The 21,053-nt window shown below is 35.7% G+C and overlaps 1 protein-coding gene across 1 annotated transcript; it reads left to right on the plus strand.

Moving 5' to 3' along the window:
* The first annotated feature begins 4,588 nt into the window (after positions 1–4,588).
* Positions 4,589–17,637, plus strand: rab21 (RAB21, member RAS oncogene family). Its single transcript, XM_084711278.1, has 7 exons — positions 4,589–5,090; positions 13,648–13,707; positions 13,802–13,909; positions 14,625–14,688; positions 15,986–16,040; positions 16,159–16,247; positions 16,605–17,637. The coding sequence occupies exons 1-7, from the start codon at positions 4,953–4,955 to the stop codon at positions 16,742–16,744; spliced, it is 654 nt and encodes a 217-aa protein (XP_084567404.1). The 5' UTR covers positions 4,589–4,952; the 3' UTR covers positions 16,745–17,637.
* The last annotated feature ends 3,416 nt before the right edge of the window (positions 17,638–21,053 follow it).

Below are 21,053 nucleotides of genomic sequence, written 5' to 3' on the forward strand. Positions count from 1 at the left end.
TCTGTGAGAGAGTGTGTGTGAGGGTGTGTGTGTGTGTGTGTGTGTGTGTGTGGGTCCCTCTGCTCACTACTAGAGTGTGTGTCAGCCCCGTTTGCTGTTATATAGTCTGTCTCTGTCTGTCTGTCTGTCTGACTGACTGTCTGCGGTGACAACCTGTTCTAACAACAGAAAAAATATTTAAAATTATTTTGTGGTTCCTGTTAATGAATAAACCTAAATTAAATCAATCAATTAAATTACCAAATTAAAAACGCTTAAACATATTTTTTTAACATCTAATGTGATAAATTCGATTTGCTGATATTTAAAATAACATTTATGAGTTGTTGTTTTTTTTTTTTAAGTTAAGAAGTAAAAAGTAAAAATCCTGCATTTAAAATTCTACTTCAGTAAAAGTACAAGTAGAGGCAACAAAATGTACTGAAAGTATCCAAAATAAAAGTACACTCTTATAAGTAAGAGTTCCAAAATGGTTCTTCTTGAAGTGCTGGGATTCTACTTAGAACCATTCAATTCTGAAGAACCATTTTTAAAGAAAGAGTTCTTCAAAGGGTCTTCGTAAGATTTAAGGTTTCATTAAGAACCCTTTTTGGAAGAACTTGTTCATCAAGGGTTCTTTGTACCAAAATATAAATTGGGTTCTAGGTAGAACCTCCTGAGAAGGTTCTAGATGAAACCCTTGAAATAAAAAAAGGTTCTTTGTAGAATCCTGTGTGTGTGTGTGTGTGTGCAAGATGGCAGCACTGAAATATAAAAGGGATCTTAATTAATGCTTCTCAAGGGCTTCTATCAAGAACCCCTTTATATTCCAAGGGTTTTATTTAGAACTCACTCAGGGGTTTCTACCAAGAACTGTTTAATATGTTAAGGGTTTAGTCTAGAACCTATGACCAGGTGTTCTACGAGAGCCCTTTTATATGCAAGGTTTTTTTTTTAAACCCACCCTGGAGTTCTTCCAAGAATCCTTTACTATTCCAAAAGTTTTATTTTGAACCCACCCAGGGAGTTTTACCAGGAACGCTTTCATATTATGGTACAAGGAACTCTTGACAAAAGAGTTCTTCATGGATTTCAACAATCATTGATGAACCCTTCCTTCAAAAAAGGTTCTAGGTAGAACCCCAGGCCTCAGGAAGAGCCCTTTTTGAAATCTTATTTCTAAGTGTGCACTCACTGATTCTCCACCAACTCCTGAGAGAAATATTTGGTTCTTTAGCAGCTAAATGTTCCACTATGTTCTCCAGCTTGTCTCTAACTGCTGTACTGTTGGTTTATCAGAACTTCTTTGATGAAAACAGCTGAGACAGAACCTCAGAACTAGAACGAGGAACTTAAGAGGCTGAAAAGAGTTTAGTTTGTCAATCCTTTAATTCCACAACGTGTTTTCATTCAGTGTTGATATTGTCCCTGAAAACACACACACACACACACACACACACACACACACAGGGTTCTGGTTAATGATTGATGTTCTATGACTTTGTTCTCCAGTGATGACTTCCTGTGAGTGTGTGTTAGTGAAGACAGTGACTCTTTCTATTACAGAGGATGTATGTGTGTGTGTGTGTGTGTGTGTGTGTGTGTGTGTGTGTGTGTGTGTGTGTGTGTGTGTGTCAGGGACCATGTAAAGGTGAGATATGAAGATGTTTATCACACACTTCACTAAAGCAATGATGCAACTGTTGACAGTGTGAAGCAATCTCTGTTCATTTAAAGGAAAAGTTCAACATTTTTGGACATACACTCATGACACAGCTGGTTAGCTTAGCTTTGCATAAAGGCTGAAGACAAGGGGAAATAGCTAGCGTCTAACCTCTAGATATGCAACTGTAAACACTATACATACATACAGACGGGAAAAAGAGAGAAACAGTTAGCCTCTAAGTCACTAAAATACAGTCAGTTAGCCTAGCATAGCATAAAGACTGGAAAAGGGGAAACAGCTAGCCAAGCTCTGACTATAGCTAGTGAGGTTAAAAAAAAAAAAAAAAAAAAAATCTTCATATTCAGTCTGAACACACTCTCAGGCTTGGTAACTGTCAGTTATAAATCTTACATGCAAAGTAAACTTGCAAGTGTTGAAATTTTTCATAAAATTAAAGATGAAGAATAATAATTACATGCAAACACACATTTGAAGGACTCAGGATTTCAGTTTAAATGACAAAATGATATAATATTTCATTTTTGTAAAATAAAATTAAATGAAAAACAATGAAATAACGAAACATTACCATAAAGAAAACTGAGCTCACAGTTATATTTAACCCCTTAAAGTTTTATTCATTGCAACTTTGTCCCTGCAAGAACAACTTTATTTTTTGCATTAGCTCACCATGTGGGTCTATCAGGAGAGAAAAATACTGTTAATGACGAAGCCAAAAATGAATCAAAGGCTAATTCATTGTGAAATATGTAATAAATTCATAAATACAGGTGATACATTTTAAAAAATAACACACACAAAACCTCCCTGATAACTCCTGGAATCTCCTCACGACAGTAAAATCTACATGTGAGATGGAAAATAAAAAATAATTTAAAATATTTCAAAGCTGAGAAACAACTGATTTAACACATGACACTACATTATTGCCATTAGTTCTCGTTTAACATTAACTTTAATGGTTCTCCTGCTTCTTTGTGTTTCAAAGTGGCTCCCTGTTCTTCCATTTTCAGTCAGACTCTGACCTCTAGTGGTTGTGTGTTTGTTCTGCAGCCAGAGAAACAAAGCTGGAATGAAAACGTTATTTTACATGTTTTGTGTTGAACAGAAGCCCATTGCAGTCACCTGAGAAATACAAATGTCCCCTTTTATCTGAATTTATTAAATAATTTTATGTTAATGAAAAATTCTGAATTGATGAGATAAATGTGCGAGTTAAAAAAAAACAAAACAAAAGAAAAGAAAATTCTTTCCTAAACTTGCCCTATTTTTTTCATTAAAAATGGTGTCTGCGGGAAAGACAAAGATTTAAATTACATGAACACTTATCAAATTAATTCAGAAACAAAGGGCCATTTTTTCACATGAACAATTATCTAATTCAGATAATCAATAAATTTGTCTTATGAAAATTATCTGATTAGTTCAGGAAATAGAAATGATTTTTTCACCTGAAAAATTATGTCATTAATTCAAAAAAAACAAAGCCAATTTTATTTTAAATAAAGAATTATCTCATTAATTCAGACAAACAGAGGTGATTTTTTTTTTTTACATGAAAAATGATGTCACCAATTTAAAAAAACAGAACATTTGTTGTCAAGTGAATGCAAAAAGCTTCCACAGAAAACAACAAAAAAGGAGAAATGAATTTGCAAAAAGGTTCATTGTTTTAAACATTTAACACAAATTCAGTTTCCCTGTTGCTCAGTTTTCAGTTGGAGTCTGACCTCTAATGGCTGATTGGTTTTACTGCAGCCACACGAACCAAAAGCTCTGATTTTAAAAAGTTATTTATATATGCATGTGTTGTACAGAAGCTTACTGCATTCACTTGAGAAATAAAAAATGCTCTGTTTTTCTGAATTAACAAGATAATTTCTCATATTAAAAAAACTTCAATTCTGTTTTCTTCTATTAATGAGAAACATTTTTTTCATGTAAATGTATGTGGCTCTGTTTTTCTGAATTAATGAGATAATGTCTACTTTTTATCTGTCACGTGTGTCTCTTTTGCTAAAACTCCAGAGAAAGGAATCTGAAGAAATACACATATGATTTATCCAAACATTTATTTTTCTTTTAACAAAATCTGTTTTTTTTTATTCTAAATTCTTTCAATCCCAATAAAAGATACATTAAATGTGAAAAAAAAAAACTTACATGGAAAAAGGAACAAAGACAATAATACAAAATGCATTTCAGCATCACATGAACGTTCCAGAACCCAGACTTCCGTTTGAATCGAGGCCAGTGAGGAAAATTGGTTCACATTTCTGTCCAATGTCTGTCCACATGATGAGTTATGATGATGTTGTGAGGCTGTTTGATGTGCAGCATCACAAACCCCCAGCAGCAGCAGCTCGGAGGGCTCTGACAGGCGGCCGACTGTCATCATGTGATGCTGCAGAGAGGAGCGAACAATGAAGAGCCCTCACTCTGCTGCAGATTCTGAGTACTGCTGAGCCATGGCTCTGGGTCAAAACTACAGAATAAAGGAACAAGAGAGTCCGGTGCCACCCGGTGTCCATTGACTCCAACCTTTGGACTCACTCCACAGCCGAGGAAATAAATCACGTCTGAGGAAATACATTGTGTTGAAGACGGATACAAGCAATAAGTCAAAAGGAGTGAGGAGTGTATGGAAACCCACTGCTGCCAATGTGGTGAAAAAAAAAAGATTCTGTGATCCAGTTCTCAAAATAATTACTTTTATCTCAAAATAACGAGAAACGTTTTCACATTAATTAGAAAGTTTGTCAAAATGAATACATATCTAAAAAACAATGAGAAACTTTTTCAAAACAATGACTTTGTTTTTGAGTCATTATTTTGAGAAAATTTCTCATTGTTTTGAGATGATAACTCATTTTCATCTCACCGAGCTTCCACGCTTGCAGGGTAAAACCAAGCCCAGTACTCAATGACTAAGTGATCCATCATACAGAATATAGACGATCTTCGGCGTAGCTAGCCGGCTAACAGCTAGCTCAGAGAGACGCCATTAGTTGGGTGAAAAGCAGGCATCGTATGAGGCTGAAAGGGGAAGTAGGTGACAGTTTACAGCCGTCCCCCTCTTACCTGTTGGCGGATACTGATAGAGGTCGGACTCGTTAATGCTGTCGACGTGTTTCTGTCCTGATTTAATCTGTTTTTCTGAAGCGGGAAGCTGATGTGAGCTGCGCAGGAGGAGCTGAGTTCAGACGGGGTTAGCATTAGCATTAGCTTTAGCAGCGCTTGTTTTGATCGTAAATCGGAGGACTTCTTGTTTAACAGACTGCCGGCCATGGCGGCGGGGGGGACGGGCGGTAAAACCTACTCGTTCAAGGTGGTGCTGCTGGGGGAAGGCTGTGTGGGGAAGACGTCTCTGGTGCTGCGATACTGCGAGAACAAATTCAACGACAAACACATCACAACTCTCCAGGTAAGAGCGCTGCTAGCCCGGTTAGCTTTCTGCTAACACAGCCTGACAGCTCAGGAACCTGTTTGTTTGTTAGGAAATCAAATCAGAGGGCGGTGGAGGTGTTTGTCGGGGTGGAGGTTGGGGTGGTGGGGGTGTTTGTCGGGGCGGTGGGGGGTGTTTGTATTGCTGTCATTTGTGTGTGTGTGTGTGTGTGTGTGTGTGTGTGTGTGTGTGTGTGTGTGTGTGTGTGTGTGCGTGTTGTGTAGCCCGAGCCGTCCCGGCCAGGGGAGCGGGGCTAATATTGCGAAATGTGTTGTGGCTGGAAGTGGAGCTGCCGAACAGCCGAGATTAACCGGGGTGAGCGGGGTGAGAGCCAGCAGAGCAGCGTGGGGCCAAGATCTGAATACCTGCTGAGAAATACACCTGTTACCAGCTTAAATTATCCCGATATCACTGCTAGACACACTTCCAATAATCAGTGTTTTAATAATTAAATGTATTGATCAGCCTAAATCCTTAGCATAAATCACACTGTCAGGTCGTCAATAATAATCCCTGCTGCATAATTGAATCAAATGCTGCTCAATCTGACCTGAGTTATCCATTATAATGTAATTAATACAAGTAACTACGTACATTTACTCAAGTAATTTGCTTATGGACAAGTTTGACGTATTTTTACAGGCATGTAAAGGGCTGCTTCACCCAAAAATGAAAATTCAGTCATCATCTCCTCGCTCTCATACTGATTGAAGGTTTGGTTTCAAATCGCAGGAAGTGTAATATTTTTTAAAGGCAAAATGTGTCAAAAAACTTGTAAATGAATGAATGTGGTGAGGCAGCAATATTGCTCAGTACAGTCTGTTTTTTCTTTTCTCCATTGGCTATTGTCACAACTAGGCTGGGCAATATAGCTGAAAAACCTGTTACGATAGTGAGGTTTCATATTGATTGATATCGATAAATATTATAATTATTGATCATGTAGTTTGCGACTGACTACATGTTGTGTACTCTGAGGGATGAAAGCGACTAAATCACCCCTCAATAATGCAACAATACTGTAGGAATTACTGTATTTCACAAGATATCAACACAATTGGACTTCTTGCAAAATAATTACGTATATGTAATGTGGATATAATGACTAAGAGAGTGAGTAAAATCAAATAATAGAACAGCTAGAACGGTCTAATAAGTTCAGAAAATGACATTATTTTACTGTGTAGCGGCTTCCGAAACCAGGAAAATTTGACACTTATGATGATATAATGAACAATATGAAGAAAAAAGCTCATGTCATGATACGATATATTAATATATTGATATATTGATATATTGTCCAGGCCTAGTCACAACCAGCGTCTAACTGCTGTGTTAAACCTGAAGAACATTAATATCATCATCCTAAAAGGAACCTTCATCACTTACTGAGGGCTGCTGTTTAACATCGTCAATCCAGTTATCCAGAACCGGTGTCTAGAGGGGAACCCCAAACTGCGAGATCTTGCAAGAGTGCCGAAATCATGAAAAATCTCATGAGAGTCTCGCAAATTCTCTGTTCCCTTTTAGACTCAACCAGCAGACACAGCCAGACCTGCCACCAACTAATGTCGGTGGCAGCAACTGTCACCTTCTGTTCCTGATTCAAACAAAGAAACTAATCAGGAGATAAAATGGGAGAAAGCTGATTATTATTGATCAAAATATCTATTTAAAAACAGCTTGAAGTTGTCAAATTTCAGTACTGAAGTCAAATCTCAAACCCTGAAAGTTTTTCTGTGATCCTAATGGTTAAACCACATTATTACACACAGTATTTATCAAAGAAAAGTTTCATTTCCTCTCCTGTCGTCCTCTTTAACAGGTGTTCACTTCTGTTTTCTTTTCCTCTGAGCTTCATTCAACAAGCAGCTTCTGATTCCAGCTGCTGCTTTTCTTTCTTTTATGACACAGTAAATAGGGCTGGGTAGTAAATCAGTTATTATTATATCAAGATATGAGACTAGATATCGTTTTATCGTGATACATTGTATGTGTTGTGTTTTCCTGGTTTTAAAGGCTACATCACGGTTAAGTTGGGTAATTGTGTGACTTTACCAGAGGACGAGATTAATGTGTTAACGAGGTATATTGAGTCTAAAGTCAGAGTCTCCAGTGTCAAGAAGGTTTGTTTCTTTTTTAAACTGGCTAGATCACCATGGTAACTGATGCTGAACTGATCACGTGGTCAGAAGCAGATTATATTCTGACGAAGTTCTTTATAAGCAAAGACATTAAAAATTAAAACTTGCTGAGTGAAGCCATATAATAAAGAAACATAATGTGATGTAACAACATCACGTTGCCATGGGAACCTCCGTTTGGTGATGCAGAGTACAACTTATCAACTATTAAATTAATTGCCAATTATTTTGATAATTGATTAATTGCTGTGAGTCTTTTTTTATTTTAAAGAAAAAACAGCCAAATTTCTCTGATTGCAGCTTCTTAAATGTGAATATTTTCTGGTTTCTTTGCTTCTCTCTGACAGTAAACAAGAAAAAAAACAGACATTTGAGGATGTCATCTTGTGTTTTTGATAAACACTGATCGACATTTTCCACCATATTCTGACATTGTATAGACCTGACAGATTAGTCAGAATATCTGATAGATTAATCAGATATAAAACAATAATAATAATTTGAGTTTGATTCAAATCTTGAAAATCTAGTGATGGTAACTGCCCTGAAATTATGACTTTCTCAACTTTTTTACAGGACAAAACTGATTAATTAAAAAGAAATTCAATGTTCAGTAAAGCTTAAACTGAAAACTGTAGTTAGAAGTTTTCACTACTTATTACAACTGATTAATGTGAGCATTTGGATAAAAAAGATGACTGGTCAGTTGCAGCTCTAGTCTTGTTTGTACAGGAGCTGACAAACTTTGAAAGGATAAATAAAGTTTCCAGCTGTAGATGGAATCTTTCCAAATGTACACATAGTTTTCATATTCCTTCATATCTGTGTTCTGTGTACGTGGCCTCAGACAGCTGATAAATGCTGTTATAGCCTCTGTGTGTTTGCATATCTCATATTTCAGCCACAGTCAGAGGAAGCTGCTGTTAATGTTGGTTGTTGATCTGCTGCTCTCAGGTTACACAAACCTCTGACTGACTGAAGGTTTAAACAGAAAAGGGAGGAAAAAAAGAAGAGGGGAAACTCCAGGAAGTGATGCAGCTTTTCCATGAGCAGCCAGAGATCATCAATAATAATGACTTTCAGACCCAATCAGTCCACCACAGAGCCTCTGCAGCTCTGAGCCTCACTCAGTCGTGTAAACTGGTGTCTCAGTCGAACACCTCGCAGTCTGCGCGCAGGTTGCATCATCAGCAGAACAGTTGCGTAGTCGCAGCTCCTTGTGTTGAAGTTTGAGCCTGAAGCCAGAAATCTGTTCGAGGAAATCACGTCTTGTAGTTGGTGTATAGAGGACAGATTGAGTGAGTAAATAAATTACTGAAGAGGTTCTCAGGTGCAGCGTCTCAGCGTCCAAAGTTTGATTCATGGCCTCAGCTGTCTGTAGGAGACAGAAGGGCATGATGGGAGGAGGAGGAGGAGGAGGAGGAGGAGACCCCTTCAGGTCACAGTCACATGGTCCTGAATGCTCCTCAGCTTCATATCTGCAGGGCTGAGACTCACTTTACTCTTCCTCACATGTGACCCACTGCCCAGAGGTGCATTATGGGACCACGGCTGGGTGATAAAAGATAAATAATGATTTTATGGCCGATTGAAGACAAACAAACTGTTATACGTAGAAGCAGATGTTTAATGTGAGTTCAGATGCAGAACGACGTTAACGTGAGCTGTTAAATGAGGAGATGAGAGGACGGAGGAGAGACTGTGGAGAAACAGTCATCTCCCAGCACGAGCTCTGCATGATCAATCTGTCACGAGACTCTTCACTGAGGAAAAAGTGACAGTTTTTACATATTTTCCTTCTCATTCACATAGTTTATCAGACACAGAGATGTTTCACAGTATTTTCCCCATTTCTGTGTTTATTATTCCAGGATCAAACGGTTCTGTCTCTGGGTCAGATCAGTCGATCGTAGAGTCATAAATTCTCACCGTGACAGACTGCGTGTTGGAGCTCGACCAATCATAGCTGGCCATCTTTTATTATTTGCGTAACTGCATAATGTCGTCCAAACTGACTCAAAATTGAGGGCAGAAAATTAACATTTTTCTTTAGATGATGCAGAGCATGCAATATTTCTTATTCAATTACTTGATTAATCACCAGAATAATCGATAGATTACTTGATTACTAAAATCAATTGCTGCAGATCTAATCTATATTTTTGACACCACCACTTGCAAGAACCTTACATCTAAAAATTTTCATGGTGTCAGAAAAACAGCTGTTTCCAGCTTTGTGATGATGCATTTTCCATTTAATTGAAGAGTTTATAAAAAAGTTTATTTAACTTAAGGAGAATTTTATCAACCGATGAAGGAACACGTCATCCTTCACTTTATCAGAAGCATTCAACGTCAAGACATCTGTTTATTCGACCGTACGGTCCTGAACTCTGAGTGTGAATTTATATGTACACAGTGCAGTGTGTCATCTTTTATAGTTGTGCAACACCACACCTGTCAGTGCTGACGCAAAGTGATGATTCATAAGTCCTGAGTAAACTCTGTGTGTTGTTTAGAGAGAGGTGAAGGAGTGAACAGAGGAGAAAATCAGAAGAAATAAGATTGTTGAAGAGCAAACTGCAGTTTATAATCAGATGAGATGATAATTCCAGACTCACTTTTAGAGTTTAAGCTTCAATATTCAATTTTAAATGAACGGTCTGTTACATTGTGAGTGTTTATTGGTGATTTTGTGATTTTAGATTTGTATATTTATATATTTAAAAGGCTGGTCAGCACAGACTTTAGCTGTACTGTAATTTGGGGTTTATAACAGAGAGATTTGATCATGACTCAAAGTTTGAACTGTAGAAATGTGTAGGTGCTCAAAATAGTCATTAATAAATTAATATATGACAGTTTTGGTGGTCAGAGTATCATTAAAGTCATATTTATGAGCTAAAATAAAAGGGTTTTTTTGCCTTTTGTTTTTGGATGACATTTATTTTATTTTTTTCCCATTGAATTTTGTTCTTTATTGTGGAAGAACTTTTTAGCTAGCTCAAAAATAATGTTGTTGTTATCTTTTCAGCTAATATTAACTTGCAAACAATGTAATTATTGGCTAAGTTTTTAGCTAATCTTAGATGGCACTTTTTTGTTAACTTTTTAGCTAACGCTAGCTAGCTAATTTTTTACTTTATGTTAGTCCAATATGATGTCCTCAGAAACTAGAAAGAAACCAGAAAATATTCATATTTAAGAAGCTAGAATCAAAATCAGATAATTTTGACTTTTTTTCCCTTAAAAAATGTCCCAAACGATGGGTGATTAATTTAATAATTGATTATTTGATTAATCAACAGTAAAAATAACCATTAGTTGCAGCTGCTGTATGTTATGTTGGGCTTCTTCAGTACTCAGCTGATATGACTGCGGCCACATTTGGGCTCATTTCCTGCATGCTGTCCAGCCACATACCAGGTTTTGACCCAGTTTTGTTTAAAACCATTTTAGCGACTCAGCAACAGATGAAACAAATAATTGATTAACTGTATAATGACCATAACAATGAGGAAAATAAGTCAGCAGTAGCTGCGGTTTAGAGCAGAGACTTCACCTTATTTAGAGGTCAGAGAACAAGTTCAACAACACACCCAGTCAGCTGACAGGACTCACACACACATACACACACTTACACACACATTTCTTCATGACCACATATCATCATTGTGTTCCTGCTCACTTCCTCAGTGATAAATCTCAATCTCCGAGCCTTCAGATATTTGAATCTGAATCTTGACCCTGAACCGTCCAGTAAACCAGAAAAATCCAAAGAGGGGAGAAAAAAAAGCTCAACCTTTTACCCAGGAGGACTTTGACCTTTTTGGTTTCTTATCAGAGCTGTTCGACAAACCGTCAGCCTGCAGCTCTCACAGTTTAACAGGTTCAGATGAAACTGACGGATGTTCTGTGGTGGCACAACGTGGGAAGTTACTAAAGAACCTGAAAGTGTTGCAGAAGAACTCAACTGTAAAGTTCATACATATTTTTATTATGTGGATTTTAGATCAGCTTTTCTCAAAATAAAAAAAAACTTATCTTTTAACTTCCTTCTGATAAAAACTGTTGACTGAAAATAAAAATGTTCTTATCTCCACCTCTGCTGCTTCCTCACTGCGTCTCAGTCTGCTCGTTTCTTTATAACTGTAGAGCCGCAACTAATAATTTTATTATTAATTGATTAGTTGGTCGGTCCATAAAATGTCATAAAATGATGAAAAATATTGATCAGTGTTTCCCAGAATCCAAAATGACATCTGCAAACTCAGAGATATTCAGTTTCCTGTCTTAGAGGAGTGAAGAAACCAGAAAATATTCACATTTGAGACCTTGGAATCAGAATTTTGACCTTTTTTTTTTCTGTTAAAAAATTACTCAAACTGATTTAATTGTTTATCAAAATAGTTGACGACTAATTTAATAATCGATTGATCGTTGAGGTCAGTAAAGAATCCAGAAAATATTCACATTTGAGATGCTGAAGTCAGAGAATTCAGACATTTTTTTTGACTAAAAAATTATTCAAATGGATATTGATTGATCAGTTGTTTGGTCTTTGGTCTTTTGTCCACAACTCAAAGATATTTAGTGTTTACTGTCATAAATGAGTGAAAAAAACAAGAAAATATTCACATTTAAGAACCTCAGATCAAGAAATTTGGCTTATTTTCTTAGAAAATGACTTAAAACAATTAATCGATTGATTAGTCCTGTCACAATTGTACGTACGTCCGTGTTCTCTGCATGTTTGGACATATTTTTCAACCATTGACATTACTGATCAATCTGTTGATAATTTTCCCCATTAATCAATTAGTTGTCAGTTTGATTTATTTGTTTATTTTAGACCAAAAGAGTCTTAAGTTGACTGAGACTAATCCACTTAACATAATGATATTATCTTGATTATCGGATGAAATTTAGACTTAAATGATGAAAAAACAGATCACAAAACAAGTTTAATAATTCTGTGATTTAAACTTTGTCTGAAGCTTTGTTCCAAGTTTGCACATGAGAGCAGGAACACGCCACGTCCCCGTGCATTAGGGCTGCACAGTTAATCGCAATTTTATCAAAAAAAATTTTTTAAATCAATTTTCAAATCAGTTTTAAATTAAACTTTGACCCACATACTGTACAGATGAAGAACAGTTTACTGCTCCTCTTAAATCTGTAGTTACTCAGGCGTCATCATTCCAGAGAGATTAAATGTAATCACAGCAGCATGTTAATCCCTCAGGTGCCTCCACTAATAAGAGTCCAGGAGGTCAAAGGTCACATTACAACATGAAGATGATCATGTGACCACGTCGTCTTTAGAGGAAGGAAAGGACGAAGGTGTGGTGGACGAGACGAGGCTCAGGAGCACAATCAGGATTTAAAATGAGACTAAATGCTCACAGTGACGATGCTAACATGCTAATGCTAAGCAGGTTTATCATGGTTTAGTATGTTAGCATGCTAACATGCTAATTAGAAGTTAAGAGACTGATGGTAATGTCAGAGGATCACTGACGTTATGACAGTTCATCTTGAAACTAATGCAACTAATGATTATTTTCATAGCCAATTAATTAATTAATTATTTTCCAGATTAATCCATTAATAGTTGTTTGCCCATAAAGTGTCAGAAAACGGTGAAAAATGTTAATCAGTGTTTCTGAAAGCGTATTTGACGTCCTCAAAATGTCACAGGAGAGTAAAGAAAACAAAAAATACTCACATTTAAGAAGCTGGAGACTTTATTTCTTTAAAAATTACTGGAACCAATTAATTGATTATCAGAATAGCTGGTGATTAATTTATTATTATTCATCATCATAGTATTTTTTTTCAGTGAATATGAAAATTTTGATGCAAAACTGATCATTTCCATTAATTGTATCACAGTTTCAGTCAAAATAATCACATTATGACTTTTTTTACCAAATCATATATTTTAGCCAATAAATGACAAATTAGTCAGGACAGAAAAACAAAATATATTTTTTGAAAAAAACTGTCATTGTTCTATATTTGTTCTATAGTTTCCTTACACTGTAAGGGAACCTTTTCAGAAATGTTTATTTATGTCACTGATCAATATATTGTTCTCTCATTTTATAAACTCACAGATTTCAAAACAAGTGAAAGGAAATGACATCATGTTGCAGTTTTTTTTAAAATGGACTTAAATTGATTTCCACTAATTGTTTCCCTCGTGTGTGAAATGAAAGATCTTGATAAGATATTGTAATTATTGACTCAAAGGTCTCGAGGGTTTGACTCAGATTTTCTCTGAAACCTTTGAGCCACATGTTTTGATTAAGTCCTCATTTATATCCTGATAGATTAATTATTAAACCTGGTGATTGTCATCATCGTGTCGTTCTCCTCTTCCTCTGCAGGCGTCCTTTCTCACAAAGAAGCTCAACATCACAGGAAAGAGAGTTAATCTGGCCATATGGGTAAGAGCTGTCACTGCTGTTTTTTTTTTAGGACGCCTCCAAACATGAAGGAAACTGTGAAAAACTTAACTTTATTGTTTGTGTTTGTGTGCAGGACACAGCAGGTCAGGAGCGTTTTCATGCGTTAGGTCCCATCTACTACAGAGACTCCAATGGAGCCATTCTAGTGTACGACATAACAGACGAAGACTCCTTTCAGAAGGTAACACACTGCAGCTTATAACAGCTTATAACAGACCTGTGCAACTTTATGATTCCACAAAGCTGGGGTTTGGTGTTAAACGGGAACTTTACCGATAACTTTTGAATATTTTCTGAAGTGCATCTTTAAAATTGAGCCTTCAAAACAGTGTTAAAAGTTTTCTCAGCTGCATCATTTTGCGATGATGTGATATTTATTGAGGTCTTCCTCATTATAATGCTGTTTTCTCACGTTTTCCTTTTTCCAAAAAGTGGTGGTTTGGTTCTGGTTCTGTGATTTGGATGCTGCTCTCGGCCATATTGTGATTTTATTGTGATTAATTATGCATCTGTAATTTAACTCATAACTTTAAGCACATTTTAAAATTTTAATTGCTCTGTTTGTTATTTATTAAAAACTGTATGGAGCTTATATGATTTCTGTCTTTACTGATTAGCGGACTGATAGAATCTGATAATTGATTAATCATTTAAATAATTTCTTTCAGAAAAAAATGCAGAAATATCTTTTTTTCTCAGATGAGAATTATTGCTGTTTTCTGAGTTTTCTATGATATTAATCTTCTCTCTCTTTAACGGGATACTTCAGATTATTTAGGTATTTATCCATACATCAGTATCTTATCTACTATTTCTCCTCTTATTCTCTCCTGCTCGTCCTTTTTTTGAGTGTAACACAGTGTGTTTGTTTGTGTTTGTTTGTGTTTTGTTTACAGGTGAAGAACTGGGTGAAAGAGTTGAGGAAAATGTTGGGGAACGAGATTTGTTTATGTATAGTAGGTAAGTTATCAGAAATCTTATCAGACATTTACCTGATGAACATCTGAGAGCATCAACAACAAAATCAACGTTCTCTCTCAGCGTTATCAATGAGTCTGATCGCCTCAAAAAACGCTGCAGATCGGCCACACACACACACACACACACGCACACACGCACACACACACACACACACACGTCAGGGTTCATGTTGGGATCTGCTCTGTTGCTTTTGTTGCTATAGTGTCTAAACATCAAGTGATTTTTTTTGTGTGTGTGTGGCCTCAATTTGTGTGTGTTTTTTCGTGTTTAACTTGATTTTGTTGTTGATGCTCCGCACGGGTCATAATGTGGGGCAGCTACAGTTACAGACGCTGCAGCTTGATAATGTGATTATGGTGTTTTTAATCAAGCAGTCACATGAGGACGTCCTTTAAAGTGAGTTTAGGACAGTGACGTTCTGAGGCTGTTAAAGGGATAGTTTGTACTTTAGACACCTAAAAAATCAATTTCAGTTTAAGTGTACAATATATTTAGAAAATTTTTACCACTTTAGACTTTTCTGACAGGAAACTGCTGTTACATAAGCCAGATATCACTCTCTCCAAACCAACCAAACTCCATTCACAAAATCAGTAATTTTAGCCTCACAGAACACAGGAGTTGTTGGTCTACTGCTGCCTCCATCTGTTCGTTTATTTTATGTGATTGTGTGATTTCTGTGATTTAAAACGTTAACTCAGATTTACCAAAGTCTCACAACAACACAAACGAGCTAACAGATGTGAGCTAAAATTACTCATTTTGTCATGGAGTTTGGTTGGTTTGGAGAGAGTGATATTTTGGAAGCTGTATTTAGAATATTTTCACCTTATTTTTTAATGGGAAACCATTATTATGTGAGCCGAGTTTGGCTTTCTCCAAACCAACCAAACTCCATAGGAAAAAACATGAATTTTACCTCACAGAACACAGGGGTTTCTGTTCTACTGCTGACTCGATTGGTTAGTTTGTGTTTGTGTGTGACTTTGGTAAATCTGAACTATATTTTTAAAGCACTGAAATCTCAAAATAACACCAACAGACAAACAGATCAAGGCAGCAGTTGACCAGCAACTCCTGTGTTCTGTGAAGTAAAATTCCAGCTTTTTTCAATGGAGTTTGGTTAGTAATTGAGGGTGTCTGTCTGACAGGAAATAGGGAATAGTTTCAGGCTAATTTTCAGTTGATGGAATGACTATTTGTATGAGCTCTACTCAATCTACCCATCAACCAACAACCAATTAAACTAAACGTCTTCTTTCTGTTTTTTCTGCAGGTAATAAAATTGATTTGGACAAAGACAGACATGTTTCAGTGGAGGAGGCCGAGAGGTGAGAATCAAACAGAAAACACACAATCAAACCAGACGATGGCGACAGAGTTTGTCTGTGGACGTCTCAGTGATCTGAACGCGCTCGTTTACTCGTCTTCCTGTCCGTTTCTGTGCAGTTACGCGGAGTCGGTGGGAGCCAAACACTACCACACATCAGCCAAGTTAAATAAAGGCATCGAGGAGCTCTTCCTGGACCTCTGTAAAAGTAAGAACCTGAACATCATCATCATCATCATCATCAGCTGGTGACGTTTTCTGAGAAATGAACATTAGAGCTGGAGATCATGTTAACTAGGACAGAACAAAGTGAAAAAATATCAAGATTATTTTGATGATACTGCAGTTGTGTGAGATTTGCCATATTTGAGGTCAAGATAAGGTAATTTTTCTTTTTCTTTAAGAAAAGTCAAATATCCTGAGATTACAGCCAAAACTTTATGAGAAAAAACTGAAACATTCACAGATTAAAGTAATGTTATTAAATTGTAAAATAGAAGTAATTCTAACAGGAAACGGTTGTTTGTCTTCGTTGTTTTCATGTTTTTCTGTTTTGTGTTTTCAGGGATGATGGAGACGGCTCAGGCTGAGGAGAGGTTGAAGGGTAACGGGGCCAGCCAATCAGCATCGGGTAGGCGGGGGGTACAGATTGTCGACGACGAACCGCAAGCCACGCCCGCCGGAGGATGCTGCTCCTCTGGCTAACACACACACACACACACACACACACACACACACACACACACACACACACACTCACTTTCTTTCTGTCATACATGCTTGCAGACAAAATATTCACACGTTTTCGAGTGTCTCTGTCGTTCTGCCGGTCGGCTCTAAAATCCTTCAAATAATCTGAGTTTCTGTTTCTGCTGTGTTCGTTCAGCGCCGCCTCTGCTGCTAAGGAGCATGGGAAATCATATTTTAAAATGGTTTGATCATTGTTCCCGCCAAAATAAAAGAAACTTGTGGTTTAATGAGTGAGCTTACGGTGATTTAAATTCAACAAAAGTCACATTTTCAGCACTTTGATGAAGCAGAAGCAGCAACTAAAACTAAAAACTCCCCTCTGAAGGCGTCACACCTCCAGACTGCAGCTGTTTCTGTGTGTTTAAGACTAAACTTCTTTAATAAAAGGACGTAAACTGGCGGCTCAGACTTCAGCAGAGATTTATGTTGGGTTTTTTTTTTTGTTTGCTTTTTTGGGGAGTAAAACATGCATCCACACATACAAACATAAACACACACTGTATAAACCTCCATTAATCATATTTATCTCACAATAGAAACATGTTTCCTGTTTTCATTCCCAGAGGAGCAGCAGGCGGCGCACAGTTTGTGGTCAAACGGCTCCACCTGCTGGAGTAAAGTCACACTGCAGGAAAACAACCAAACTTTAAAGGGCAGGTTTGGATTTTTTTAATGTCTGTATTTCTGTAAAGCAAAATGAAAAATATTAAATTAACAGGAAGTAACAATAAAGAAGACATAAACAGACATTTAGCACAAAGCTGCTGTTTTTGGTTTGTAACTTAAACTGCACGTTTGTTAAAATCAAATTTAGAGCTGAAAAATAATAAATTACCAATAACTTCTCAGTTTGCTGCAAGTTTGTTAAAAGTAAACATCAAAACTTTGATTAAAAGTTTATTTTTATGTTTGGTCATATTTATCCAAAACCTGGAGATGTTGATAATAAATAAAGAGAAAATTCTCACAAGCTGCTGATCAATTATCTATCCATCGACTTATCGATGAATCCTGAAGTCAAAATAAAATCTAAATTTAGAGCTTAAAAAGAGTAAATTCACGGTACGTTCAGTTTTAATATTCATTAAAAAAAATTGGGCTGCAATAACAATTATTTTAAGTTTAATTTATAAAATGTCAGAAAATATTAAAAAAGAGCCCAAATGTTTCGTCCAAAACTTAAAGATCTTCAGTTTAAAAAGAGAAAAATAAACTGAAACCAGGAAATGTTTCACATTTCTGCTCAATAATCGATTAAAAGTAATTTATCAAAAAAGTTTCTGATTTGTTTTTTTCTCAGTTGACTAAATGATGTAATCAGATATTCAGAAATTCACTTCTGCTGATCCAGATTTTGTGTCGATAAATTAAACAACGCATTAATATCTGTTATTAATTCATTTATTCTGATTTTATTTTAACATCTGATGGTCAGAAAAATACATTTCTAAATCTATAAACATGAATCAAAATGTGTTTGTGTCGCAGTTTGACAGATGATATTTAACAACATTTATTTTCAGTTATTTAATTGATTAATTGTTTAATAAATAAAATGTAATTATATACTGAGAACGTCTTTAAACCAGATGTTTTGTTCGAGAGCGGCGGCACTCGCACTTCTGTTTTTTGTTCTGTGATTTCAACATTATGAGTTAATGAATTTATCTCGAAACAACAAAGCTTGTTTATGTCTGATAACGAGATCATTTAATTAATTCATGGTGTCGAGATAACAGAACAAAAAAAAAAGTTTTGTCCTCAACCCAAAAATATTAGATGTAAAAGATGTAAAACAGAGAAAAGCAGCAGATCCTCATTTTTCAGAACTTGATTTCAAAATTGGCTTAAAAAAACTAAAGGTTTGTTAATTAATTATCTGTGTACTTTTATTAATTGACTAATTAGTTTTAGCTCTAAAACATAATAACAGCTTCCTCAGTATTGTGCTGCTGCTCCTTCATCCTCCTCTTCCTCAGATGGTGTATTTGGACCATTGTAGGTAAATAAAAAATTAAAAAGTACTGAGGGGAAGGGGGTTAAATTCTGCAGAAAATCCTCGATTAAAGTAGTAAATTTATGAGAAAAAAAAAGATATTCTGAGATTAAAGTTGGAAATTTACAAGAAAAAAAACGTGGATATTCTTTGAGAATAAAGTCGTAAATTTGCAAGTTTAAAGTCGTAATTTACAAGAAAAAAAATAGTATTGTATTGTATAATAATATTGTCCTGGATTAAAGTTGTTAATTATATCTCTGGTCCTAAATTTACAAGAAAATCATCTTAAATATTCTGAGATTATAAAATCATAAACTTGCAGGGAAAAACTCAGAAATTCAGAAATAAAATTAGAAAATTTATGAGAAAATGATGTGAATATTTTCTCATGTTAAAGAAAAAAAAATCAAGAACTGAACTTGGAAAAATATGAATAACTTTTTTTTTTTTTTTTTGTCACAATTTACGACTTGAATCTCAGAAATTCTGAATTTTTCTCATAATATTATCCCTCCTGTAGCTCTGCCACAGATCATTTTAACCTACAATGGCCACAGTTTGCCGTCAGATCTTCCTCTTCATGAGTAAACGGTTTTTAAAACATGCACACACACACACACACACACACACACACACACACACACACACACACACACACACACACACACACACTCTCTCTCTCTCTCTCTCTCTCTCTCTCTCCTGGACAGAGGAATAATACCGTGCATGTTTGATTTCTGTAAAAGGCTTCGTTTGTGTTTCTTTTAAAAGAACTGGTGAATAAAAACCTGAACAGCGATTTATTTAATAAGTTATATTCACGTGGCGCTGATGGAAATCTGTACATGAACAAAAGTTTTCTCTGTACTCTCTGCTGTGTACTTTTACTGTTGTTTTCCACCCGACTGTCGCTCCATTAATCTCTCTGCTTACTGAAGAAAAACTGCAGTGACGTTGTACAAAAGAAACATAACAGGATGTTTTATCTGCCTTTGGGAATAATCGATGCACATAGAAGAAGAAGAAGAAGAAAAACTAAACGCTGTTCTGTCCTGCTCATTCTGGAAAAATAATGATGGGAAAAAAAAAAAAAATGTGGTTGAAAAGGAAAAAAAAATCAGCGCACTTTTTGGAAATGTAATTTTTTAAACTGCTAGTGTCAAAAGTGTTTTTGTAAAGATAATAGAACAATTATAACGATTTACACAACGCATGGAGGTGTCGCACACATTGTCGTTATTTCATTTACACACGTTCACTCCTCTTCTCTTTCACTGGGTTTTTACAGGAAAAAAGAATATTTCAGTAAAATTAGAGCTCAAATTAAATCCCATCAGTTTACGGCAGCGGTCTGCACACATTTACTTTAACGAACGTCTCCATCAGTCTGAATGAAATGTCAGCTGTGTCTTTCCAATAATCGACCAATAGAGGGCGTTTGATTAACGCCAGACGCCTCTGACAAAAAGCAGTGTGACAGTAAATAAATAAATAAAAAATACATCAAATTCTGAAAGAAGACCAACAAAAACCAATAAATGAGTCACATTCAACAACTTGAAAACAAATAAAAAATAAAAATAAAAAATACTTAATGCTCCAAAATAGATTAAATTAACTCATTAGCAATGGATTCAATTAATTTTAAATGAAAAAAACAAACAAAACTTTAAATAATTGTATGGTTCTGATACTTTTCTGTGTTTGCTTCAAGCTGCAAAATTTGAGATTTACGTCTAAAAATTCACAGAACTGAGAGAAGAATCTCTTTGTTCTCTTCTAACATACCAAATATCTTGAGAAAAATGTCATCAAGTGTGAATAAATCAATATTTGTTTTTTTCTGTTTTTATAGGTTTGTTCATGTTTTAGATATTTTTCTTTTAATAAATAATTGATCATTTTAATTCATTAATCAAAATTATAGTTAAATAAATAAATAAGAATTTTGTGACTTTGGTGAATCCACATTAATAATTCAGTTTCCAAAATAAAACAAGCAAACTTTACAAACTGAGGCAGCAGTAGACCAACACCTCCTGTGTCCTGAGGTCAAATTCATGGTTTTGTTAATGGAGTTTAGAGAGAGAGAGATTTGTCTTGTATGACTTCAGTTTCCCATCAGAAAAGTTTGACAGCAAAGTAAAAAGTGAAAATATTCTAAATACAGCGAACACGTCATGTTGATATCTTCAGGAGTCTAAACTACAAACTATTCCTTTAATATAAAAGCAGTGAAAAATGTGATTTCACACAGAAGCAGAG

Source organism: Lutjanus erythropterus, chromosome 22, assembly GCF_056507025.1.
Source record: "Lutjanus erythropterus isolate fLutEry1 chromosome 22, fLutEry1.hap2, whole genome shotgun sequence".
NCBI lineage: Eukaryota > Metazoa > Chordata > Actinopteri > Lutjaniformes > Lutjanidae > Lutjanus > Lutjanus erythropterus.